The sequence below is a fragment of the Lucilia sericata genome, unplaced genomic scaffold (assembly GCF_015586225.1).
Source record: "Lucilia sericata isolate MDLA Ls3-8-SP2 unplaced genomic scaffold, ASM1558622v1 Contig000527F_arrow, whole genome shotgun sequence".
Classification (NCBI taxonomy): domain Eukaryota; kingdom Metazoa; phylum Arthropoda; class Insecta; order Diptera; family Calliphoridae; genus Lucilia; species Lucilia sericata.
In genome coordinates this window covers 95,623-107,729 of record NW_023994539.1, presented here as the reverse complement: position 1 = coordinate 107,729, position 12,107 = coordinate 95,623, and the positions used below count along the sequence as shown (strand labels likewise).

At 29.4% G+C, this 12,107-nt stretch overlaps 1 protein-coding gene across 5 annotated transcripts; it reads right to left on the bottom strand.

The window, feature by feature from the left end:
• Positions 1-434: 434 nt before the first annotated feature.
• Positions 435-11,330, bottom strand: LOC119605857. Of its 5 annotated transcripts, none has more exons than XM_037959182.1 (3): positions 11,098-11,147; positions 680-2,497; positions 435-619 (listed from the first exon to the last, which is right to left on the bottom strand). In XM_037959182.1, the coding sequence occupies exons 2-3, from the start codon at positions 2,394-2,396 to the stop codon at positions 513-515; spliced, it is 1,824 nt and encodes a 607-aa protein (XP_037815110.1). In that variant the 5' UTR covers positions 2,397-2,497; positions 11,098-11,147; the 3' UTR covers positions 435-512. The 5 variants fall into 5 exon arrangements, 3 of the variants coding, with proteins under 3 accessions (XP_037815110.1, XP_037815109.1, XP_037815108.1); XR_005231609.1 differs by lacking the exons at positions 435-619; positions 680-2,497 and adding exons at positions 8,123-8,548; positions 8,872-9,313 and having other exon boundaries at positions 9,379-11,147; XM_037959181.1 differs by lacking the exons at positions 435-619; positions 680-2,497 and adding exons at positions 8,123-9,313; positions 9,379-11,016 and having other exon boundaries at positions 11,098-11,320.
• Positions 11,331-12,107: the final 777 nt, after the last annotated feature.

Sequence of the window (12,107 nt, the reverse complement as noted above, 5' to 3'; positions counted from 1 at the left end):
ACTTTTAGACTTTTAGTATTTTATAAACAGTCGACTTTTCGACTTTTCGATTTTTTTCAACTTTTTTAGACTTTTCGATTTTTTCCGGCTTTTTCCGACTTTTTTCAACTTTTTCCGACTTTTATCGACTTTTTGACTATTTACGACTTTTTAGAGTTTTTGACTATTTTCCACTTTTTTAAAATTTTCGACTATTCTCGACTTTTTTCTACTATTTTCGAGTTTTCGACTTTTTCCGACTTTTTTTTACGTTTTGACTTTTTACGACTTTCCGACGTTTCGACTTTTATTTACAAAGTCGACTTTTCGACTTTTTTCATAGACGATAGTCGAGTTATCGACTTTTTTGGAACAAAATAGTCGACTTCGACTTTTCGACTTTTTTCGACAAAAAGTCGATTGTTCGATTATTCGAAAGTAGATTTATAGAACCCTATTTATTACCTACAAATACATACATATATTTAAATTTTGCAAAAATAACCATCAAAAAGGTTTACAATTTTACATAATTATTGCAGTATAAAATATGGCTCCCAAAACTGTTTTATATAGGATTGGCAAATATCGTTTATTTGTTTCCTAGTTTCCACGCATTTATTCCGAATAGAGTTACAATCTGAAAAATATATGCAAATACTAAATAACATAGCAATATGTATTAATAGTTTATATTTACCTTTAATAATACCGCAAATATTTATACTTTTAATTCGTTTTGGATATTTTCTATTACTCAATGTTTTAGCTATAGATACCATTGTTACTTGATAACATGCTATAGATAATTTTCCATTCACATCTATTAAATCAAGCAAAAAGTCTAATATAAATTCCATTGCTTCCCAATGCAAACGTAGATATCGAAGATTTGTCCGAAAGGCTTTTAATTCAATTAACTCAAAAGGAATTTTTTCACAAGTATTCTTAATACCGATAATTGATATTTCTTGCAAATTTTTATGCTTAAGCAACCGCAACAAATCCGTTATTTCTATAGTTTGAAATTCTATTTGTTGCAAAGATTTCAGTTGTAAAAGATCTTCTGTAATAATCTTTTCTGCATTTATTTTCAGAACTTTTAAATTTTTGGCGAAATTTGCAAATCTTAACTTTCCATCATTTATGCTATTATTATGATAACGTAAGTCGGTTAAGTTCACTAGATTATTTGCATTAAACTTTAATAATAACTCTATAAGATTTTTGCCATCCAAATCAAATTCGAGTTTTTGCAATGATGATGAAATAAGAAAATTTTCCCAAATTCCTTTGTATTCAGTGCGTACAGATCGAAAACTTGTTAAATGCATTTCACTTAATATAGTTTTTAAATTTGTAGTTGTTAATCCTTCGCAAAATTCAATAGTTAGTTCGTTTAATATGGGCAATGCTATGAAATTGTTTATAATGAATTTCTTTATGCTTAAATGTATTAAACATTTGCAGTATATTAATATAAGGTAAAAGAAATCTTTCGTAATTGGAATACATTCACCAGAAAAGCTTAATGTTAAACTGCAAAGATTTTGCAAGTGTGGCAAGAAATTAGTTCGAAAGTACAAGAAATCGGAAAAATTTTGTAAACGGCTTATATTCAGTTCTTTATATGATTTTAAATTACTCAAATTTAAATCGATGTTATAACTTTCAGTATAAGAACAAATGTTTACCTCTAATGTTAAATGTTCCAACTTTAGTTGATTGATAATATTTGCAATGTTCGGGAATGAATAATCATCATCATAGCTCTCATTATGTATAAATACATTAATAATTAATTTCTTTAAATTGTTCATAGCTTTTAGAATTTCAATATCAATATCAATTCCAATTTTCAAAGATCGATCATTTAGATTGTAGCAATTTTCAAAGATCAATGTTTCCAATTTCAAACAATTCTCTGCTACTTGTTGTAAGTCGCTATTTTTCAATTTCAATTTCCAACAACTTAGTTCGCTAAGATTTGTAAATTTTTGCCCAAAAGGCAAGTCATACTTTATAATTCCAAATTTATCATGACGATCTTTATACACTAGCAGTTGCAATTTTTTTATATTATTTGCATTTAAATTTAAAAATTTTTTTGTGTTTTTACTTTTAAGAAAACTACTATTTCTACGCCATATATCATGTTCCAAATAGTTATTATAAACATTATAAAGTGTTATATGTTTAATAAATGTTTGTGTTGTATTCGACACTACAAATGTTATACGATTTATATCGTTTTCATTCAAAATTATTTGAGTTTCTTTAAATTTAATTTTCCACACGTAATTCACTATATTATTTCTCAATTCACTAGAAACTTGTGATAAAATATGTTGTTGTTCGTAGTTTAAATATTTACAAATATTTGTGAGCAAATCGATGTTTCTAAGATATTGTTCCATCGTTGAAAGTTAAACGTCTGACTTGACTCAAGATCACCCAAAGTCTGTTGATATATAAGTATTTTTTTTGTTTTACTGATATAAAGTCCAGAGAATAAAATCTAAAAAGAAAAATAATTTTTCAATTTAAATTTATTTTATTTATCTTGGAGTTATTTTTGCTTGCAATTTTGTGTTCTTATCTCTGTGGTTTATGAATGTATTAAACTTAAAAAAATACCCAGTTGGAAAAATGATCGTAGACGACATTGTCTTCGACGATTCATGCAAGACATTTTCGAATTTGTCCCCTATCGCTGAAGTTGGCTAAACGACAATGTGTAAGAAATCTTCGTTAACGACAAGATTAGCGACAAAGACCTGTTCGTTGTCGTCTTTTAAATCCTATTAAAGACGAGATGAGCAACTGTGTCTTTAATATATTCTTCTATAAACGATGTCAAAGACATGAAGTAAGACAACGCCTTCAGAATAGTCCTGTATCAAACAGAAATAATGAAAAGATGGGCGACAAGGTCTAGAATATTGTCATGTAACTTACTCTGTTGACGACTATATGATCGATAAATTCTTAAGCGTTGTCTTCTGGGCTTTTTTTATGAAGACACCATAGAAGACAATGTCTTTAAAATCGTCATCTATATAAGCTATTGAGAGAATAAACTCGTATATACTTCTCTCTATTAATTATATTACTGACAGTTTAAGATAATATGTCTTCAACGATGTCTTTTAAATAACTCTATTGACGACAGTATGAGCGACTAATCTTAAATATTTTCTTCTAACAAATACACACGATGATGATATGAGCGTCAATGTCTTGGATGTTGTCTTATATTGGACTATACTGACGGCAAGATGAGCGACATTGTCTTGCAAGTTGTCCCCTATTTAATTCTATTTGATGAGAGTCAATGTTTCTATGCAGTGTGATTGCCAAAAAAAAAAAAAAAAAATGTATAATAACGGTAAAATAACTGCCATTTGAAAAAAGGGCAAAATAGAAAAGTAAAAACTCATTTGAGTGCGAACAGTTGCATAAGTAAGAGTGTTTTAAAGTGTTTAAAAGTGAAATTAAAAGTGTTATCAAAATATATTTAATTTAATAATAAATACGGAAATGTACTCAAAGCTTTATATGGTGAGTATGTTTAAGACATATTACTTGGCAATAAAAAAAACATATCTATAACTTTTTAAAATTCATATTTTTTAAACAGAATCCGCAAAAAAAGAGGGATATACCTACGAGGAATTTATAAAAGATTTAAGAGGTATCTTTCGTAGAATCAAGAATACTTACAATAAGGAAAAAGCTAGACAATACAATAAAGAAAATTCAAATAATTCTCTATAACCCTTTTTATAACAATTAATATGTTTTTAAAAATGTATTCAAATGAAATAAATATTGTTTTTGAATTAAATGTGATATTTTAAAATATTTTTATTCAACTTAAAACATTTTCTTTTAAAAAATAAAGTGAACGACAAAGCTTAGGACATTGTCACTCATGTAATCGTTGACGCCAAAGTGAATGATACTATCATCAATATAGTCGTTAATTACAAAGCTGAGGACATTTTCGCCCATATAATCGTTGACGACAAAGTGGACGATATTGTCGCTTATTTAGTCGTTAACGACAAAGCCCATATAATCGTTGACGACAAAGTGGATGATCTTGTCGCCCATATAATCGTTCACGACAAAGTGGATGATATTGTGGCTTATATAGTCGTTGATGATAAAATGGTGGAATTAATCTATATTTTTGGGTGAAGGACAAACTGAGCGACATTGTCCCTCATCTAGTCGTCCACGATTTTCGCGACACTTGTTCGAAAATGTCGTTGACGATTTGTTCCGGCTGTCCTATATTTGTCTTCCAGGACTTTACATTGTCGTTTACCCATCGTTGAGGATGTCTTAAAGACATGCCCAACTGGGTATATATATATGTATATGTTTTATAAAAATAGATGGTTGATGACTGCCCTTTCTTAAGGTGGTATTAGAGTAAAATACATATCGTCTAATACCACCTTTAGCAATTTATCGTTTACTATTCTTTTACTTGCAATTAAACTTACATATGTTAATATAAGGCTGGAATTTGTATGTAGTTTATTAACGTTTTCTTTCAAAAATTTCTTAAGAAGTACTTAAATAATTATGAAAAATTAAATAATAACTAAATCATGGACAAACTCTTGAAGTAAAGAAGCGTTTAAGTCTTATTCTCCAGATACAAGAATCTATCCCTGTTGCAAAATCTCTCTTGCCTATGCACTTCTATGCGAAAGCTAATAGAATGCCTATTAAAAGATCTTCGCTTAAAGGCCTATAAGTAGTACAGCTTCATAGAATATCTACTATTAAATTCGATTAAAAAACATTTAAATTTAAGCCAAATAAGTAGTAAGTCAGCTGAAAGAAGTCTTTATCGTGTGTTATAAGGGAGAATTTATACAACATAAACCTGAAGGATGGACTTTTTATACAAAAGGCAGCAAAATTTATTTATTTCTTATAGAGATAATATATACTATATATACTCCTGTTCCAAAAACACATTCCGATCTAAAATGGAGTTATTTAAGTAAAGATATTTATTAAAACTTAAAAAAATAAAATAATTTAAAACATCCCACTTTAAAAATTGAAAGTGGTTTTGATCGGAATGAAATCCTTTTACAGTCCTAATAGCAATAATTGAAAAATTGAATTTTAAATGAAATTTTGTTAGATCGTAATTTGCAATGTACTTTTGAAGGACTACTTCAAGTCTACCTTCTGCGCAAAAACATAGTTACAAAAGATGAAGATATGTTGAATTTTGGTTATTAAAATCTATGTCCAGTTTTGAAAAAAAAGCTTATAGGTTTGGATTCTGTGCGCTCTTGAGAATATTAATCTATTTTTGTTTTTGTTATCTGTCAGCTATAAAAACCAAAAAACAAAATTGGATAGTTTCATAAACAAATAATGATTTTTCGAATTCAATTGTTACAGCCCTATTGAAAATATTTTTAGGGGTTTGCACTTTTCTGATTCCTCTTAAAAAATTACAATTTCACTTCCAAATAACTATAAAAAATATATTATAAAAATAAATTCTTGATAATGACTTAAAATATTAAAATATTAACGATTTAATTATATTATTATATAGATTAAGCCATGTCCGTCTGTTCGTCCGTCCGTCCGTCTGTTTGTATGTCGAAATCAATTTTCTGAAGACCCCCAGATATTATTGGGATTTAAATCTTCAATAATTCTATCAGATATTATTTCAAGAAGCTTCCCATTAAAAAAAAAAATTAAAGAGATATAAGCAAAAATCCGAGACAACCTCTGGAAATGAAAACATTGTCAGATAAATATTTCCTTTTGCCATACAACAGTCTATTTTTCGACTTTTTTCAGTTAGTTAAAAGTCGACTTTTAAACTTTTCGACTTTAAGTATTTTGTAAATAGTCGACTTTTCGACCTTTTTCGACTTTCTGACTTCTTTCGACTATTTTCGACTTTTTCCGACTTCTTTTTTGACTATTTTCGATTTTTTTCGACTCTTTCCGACCTTTCGACAATAACAGACTTTTTGACTATTTTCGACCATTTCAGATCAGATTTGTCGATGATTTTCGACTTTTTCCGACATTTTTTCGATTTTCAAAAATTTTCGACTGTTTGACTATTTTTGACTTTTTCCGACTTTTCGACTATTTTCGACTTTTTCCGACTATTTTCGACTTTTTCTGACTTTTCGACTATTTTCGACTTTTTCCGACTTTTTGACTTTTTTCGACTTTTATTTCCAGACGATAGTCGAGTTATCGACTTTTTTGGAACAAAATAGTCGACTTTTCGACTTTCTTCACAGACGATAGTCGAGTTATCGACTTTTTTGGAACAAAATAGTCGACTTCGACTTTTTTCGACAAAAAGTCGATTGTGCGATTATTCGAAAGTCGTTTTATAGAACCCTATGAAGCTGTGTGTTAGACCTGGTCCACACTAGGAAACTTTTTCTTAATTCTCTTTTGAAGTTTCCTTAATGTCCACACATAGAAACTTTTGTTTCAGAAACTATGTGTAAATTGCATTGATTTGTTGTTGTACGAAGAATAAGACCTGATTCACACTGGTAAACTTTTTTTGAGAAACTTTTGATTTTTGTGTGTGAGAGAAAGAGAAACAAATATCAACCATCTCTTTCTCTCACACAGAAAATCAAAAGTTTTTCAACAACCAGGTCTAACAAAACAAAACAAGTTTCCGAGAACGGGAAACTCCGTACCGCGATAGAGATGAATGATATTATTTCTCTTTCTCTCTTACGCAAAATTAAAAGTTTCCCAAAAAAGTTTGCTAGTGTGGACCGGCAGTTATAATTATTTTGTTAACGCCAAAATCAGAGATGGAAAATTGTGTGTGCGAAATTAAGCAGGGATGGTTAGAAATGATTTTTTTCTGGTATTTTTTCGTTTTTCAAAAGGCATTTTTTTTTTTGTAATTTTCTATAATATTGAACCTAGAAATATGAAATTGAGTATGTTGAGCCCGGAGTAAGTGAGAACCTATAAAAGGGGACTTTTTGGAATTTCTTTAAAAAGGTACTTTTTGAATTTTCTTTAATACTGAACATATTGCATGTTGGGCCCGGAGTGAATCAGAACCTAGAAGATATTTTGGTACTTTTTAGTTCTTCAAAATGTACTTTTTGAATTTTCTGTAATATTGAACCTAGAAACAAAAAATTAAGCATGTAGAGCCCGTGGCTTTTTGCTACATTTTCGTTGAAGAGATTTTTTTATTTTATACATAGTTTCCAAACAATTATAACAAATAGAATCACAATTAGAAATTAGATCGCTGTATAGCTGTATCTACGATTTGAATTCTGAGGATTTAGGAGAAAAAATTGTTTTGTTAAATTTTTTGGAAAACTGGAAAACTCATTATTTATAATGAATTTATGTAAGTTTAGATGTGTTTAACTCCTACATGAATTCATTAAAACATTGAAGAAACCATTGGTAATGGAATTATACCATGCCATGGAAATAGCGCATAGGATTGATTAAATGGCAAAGATTTTCCAAGCGTAGCAAAAAATTTGTTCAAAAATATAACAAATCGGAATGATCTTTAAAAATAGGCATCTCCAGTTCTTTGTAATTTTGTAAATTACTTAAATTCAAATCTTTTTTAATATTTCCAAAACCGCTAACATTTTGACATTCGCTGTAAGATGCAGTTTGATTTTTTCTCTACACCAAGTATGTATCAGAGTTGCCAGTATTTCTTAGCGTTTATTAATAACTAGCTATACCCAGTCTGCTTCGCTACTCTAGAAACAATATTAATAAAAACCGGAAAATCAGGTTTTCATCAAAAATATATTGAAATTAAGGCAAAATTCAAAATAGCTTCTTTATTATTAAAAATAAAAATAATACGTATAATAGATATACTAATAACTGGTTTAGGGTATCATATGGTCGACCACGCCCCACTATACTTTTTACTTGTTTCCAGTGAAAATGAAAAGAAACATAGTGTATTTTGCAAAAATGTCAAACTTTGACCCACTGTAACTCAGAGTGTCCTTGAGCGATCTTATTGAAAAATTGTGTCTAAACTGCTATCCAATAGCACTAACATTTAATTCCGATCGGAAGATAATAAATAAATAATATAATAATTTTTGTTTTCTTATCGATTCTTAAATTTATTAAAATTTGCATAAATATCATAACAAAAAGTTTTACAATAAAAAAAATATTAATTAATTACACAGACCAACAAATTTTTGACCGAAAGACCGAAGTATACTTTTCTAAAGATATGAGCATTGCTTAATACGAATCTGCCACAAATGGGTGTGTTGCCTAAAAATATACGGGTATCGGGAACAAGTTCCGTAATTTCAGAGGAACATATTCCATTATAGTATCGATAGAACAGTGAAATACATCCCACGTTGCGACGGTGATCCAGTGAATCAATAGAGTCACCGATAAGTACCTTCGCCCTCTCCTGTATGCTGTCGAGTAGCTCCAATAGAGACTTCGAACCTCCGGCCTATACATGAGAGTTGAATGTAAGTGGTGTATCTTTGTTGATAAGATCAGTTTTGCCCTAAAATAAAGGCAACATTAAGCTTTAAGTTAAGATAACTCGAGGAAGGATAAAGATATGACAGAGGTTAGAGGTTATCTTGAAGTCGACAGATTGGTCTTTCAGACTTTATTAAAGATTTTATAAATGAGGTCGTCTTTCCGCTTTTATAAGGTCTCATATATGACCTTTCAGTTCTTAGGACACGATATCTCCAAAATTTTTTTTTTCAAATTTTAACTCCATTTCGTCTTTATTCTATGACAAACTTATATGTCTCAATTTGTCATACCTTTTCCACACTAAAGCCCTTTTTGAATTATGTAAATATCTCTTGTACCTACTTGGGTAGTCATCGTCCTATGAAATTTTTGCCATAACATAAAGAGAACATCCAGCATTATGCTAAGATAACTCGAAGCAGGATAAAGATATGACACAGATTAGAGGAAAGATTGGACTTTCTTTCAGACGCCATAAAAAATTTTATAAATGAGGTCGTCATCCCGCTTTAATAAGCTCTCAAATGTGACCTAAAACGGGGGGTTTTCAGTTTCTAGAACTCGATATCGCCAAAAAAATTGATGTGATGGGGGAATTCTGAGACCAGATATGTATTTAAACACTGCTAAATATTTTTTCAACTTTTTTTTTTTTTTTTAAATTTTGTTGGTCTATGTTATTGTAGTATAAAATATGCATCCATATCCCGCTTTTCAAAGGATTGTATAATATTGCTTATTAGATTCATGGTTTCTTCACATTCATTCCGAATAGAATTACAATCTGAAAAATATATAGAAAAAATATTTATTTTAAATTGGTGCACTAGTAATTTATGATTTATTTACCTATTGAAATACCGCCAACATTAATATTCTTAAATCGCTTTGGAAAGTTTCTATTACGCGATATTTGAACAACTGAATTTGTTGACACAAATTTCTGAAACGCTAGAGATAATTCTTTATTTAAATTTAATAATTTAAGCAAAACGTCTTCAACTACAGTTTCGATGTCACCAAATCTATTGCATTCTAAACGAAGATACCGAAGATTTGTCGGAAAGGCTTTCATTTCATGCTTAAATATTCCAGGATTAATGTTTCTAATTGATAATTCGTGTAAATTTCCATGTTTTAGCAGCAGCATAAACTCAGACATAAGAATCATACCATTTATTTTTAATTTATGCAAATATTTAAATTTCCAAAAATCTTCAGCAATTAACTGATCTCTAGTAATATTCAGAACATTTAAATTTTGTCCAAAATTTGAAATCATCAACTTTTCACCACCCTTCACAACATACCGCAATTCTTTTAAGTTTAAAACAAATTGTTCATCATTGTTCGTATAATACAGCAATTCTTTTAAGTTTATAAGATTTTTTTCATTAAACTTTAATAACTTCGTAAAATTTGTGTCTTTAGTAATTATTTCAAGTTTTTGCAATAATGGCGAAATAGAAAAATATTCAAAATTTCCATTATATGTGGTACTTAGAGATTTAAAACATTTTAAATGAATTCCACTCAATATCGTTTTCAAATTTGAATAAGTTAATCCATCGCAGTGTTCGAGAATAAGTTCGTTTAATGTAGGCAATACTTTGAAATGTTTAGTAAGGCCTAGGATCAAGTGTAAACGTGTTAAACATTTACATGATTTTAATAAACTATCAAAAAAATCTTCATTAATATAAGTATCCTCCTCACACCTTAGGGTTAAGTTGCAAAGATTTTCAAAGTGTGGCAAGAAATTTATTTTGTACAATATGAATTGACTCATATCTAGTTCTTTGTAATATTTTAAATTTCTTAAATTTACATCGATTTTATTATTTTTGGATCCATAACGAATATTAATGTCATTTAATGTTAACTGCAGTAATTTTAATTGATTAATAATATTTTTAACATTATTCAAATCATTATAGGACGAGTATGGCCATGTGTTTATAGTTAATTTGTTCAAATTTTTTATATCTTTAATAGTTTGAATATCAATATCAATTCCAATTTCTAAAGGTTTATCTTCTGGACTGAAGCAATTATTTAGGATCAAAGTATCCAGTTTCAAAAAATTCTCTGCTATTCTTTGCAAATCCCTATTTTCCAATTGCATATTCCAGCAGCACAGTTCAGTAAGATTTGGAAATGTTTGCGTGAAAGGTAAGACATTCTGTCTGCGATTCTCTTCTTGGTCTTTGTCAGCTATTAATTGCAATTTTTTAACATTATTTTTATTTAATTTTAAGAAAGTTTCCATATTTTTACTTTGTAAATGTAAACCTTTTCTATGCCATATATCATAGTCATAGCCATAGTATTCATGAAAAATATACTTATTGATTGCATCCATTGTATCCGATACTACAGATTGTGTTTGATTCATTGCGATTTGTATTTCTTGAAATGTAGTTTTCCACACATAATTCGTTATAATATTTTCCAATTCACTTGAAACTTGCGTCAATTGAAATTGATCTTCGTAATTTAAAAATTTGCACATATATGTGATCAAATCGATGTTTGTAAAAAAAATTTCCATTTTTTAATTATACCTACGTCTTGTTAAAAGATCTTCTCCTTTCGAAACAATTTGTTAGACTGACTCACCGGCACAAAGTATACAGAGGTGTCACTTTTGACATTTAAAAAAGTCTAAAATCAGCTTTTGTTTGATTTTGAAATTGTTTGGTGAGAAGAGGTATATAAAATACAGCTAAAAAAATTATTGAATTCGTTTTGTGCGAAAGAGAGGGAAATAGTTTTTTGCTCGTGACGCCTCTGTATACCCTGTGTCACCGGACATACGTGTCGTTACTGATAATACTATTTATTTATCTATAACAGTGTTGCCCATACACACACTGTTACACATTCATTTGTATTGGTAAAGCAGCAGAGAACAAAATGTAACCCAAAATAAAACTGTACTAATAAAATGACTGCTTACTAAAAAGTATATTCTAACTGTCAAATTGATATTATGGATTTTGACAGACAGCGTACATTAAAGTTCATATATAAAAAACTATCAGCTGTGCTCTCTCATTCACCTACATAAATTCGGCTTTCTCAAAATTTTGTTGTTGTATTTCTGTGTGGATTTTAAAAAAGTTGCGTACAGATCTTACTTCGACAAATGCTGATCAGCAACTGAGTTGATTTTGTTTTGCAAGTTGAGAGATAATCAACTAGCACATGCTCAAATAAGAAAATACACAAGTAAGATTATAGTGTAGGTGAGTCAACGCAACGTCAGCAGAATATTCTTGCCCTATCTCGCGTGATAGGGAATAGTGATTTTGGGCACCATTGATCTATAACAACAATGCAGTGATTCCCCATTTTGTATACTATGATAATTACTAAATTTGTGTTTTTTTTTCCGTACACAACGTGTATTTATAAAGTGACGACAGTACTTGTTGTACAACAACCACAGGCAATGGTTGTGTTATAAATATATAATTCTGTCAAACTTTGCCTGTTCTTGTTATAGCATACGATTGAAAGAAATAATCAGCTGTGCTTTCGTCACCACTGTGTACAGTGTTGCAAATTTGACGTTT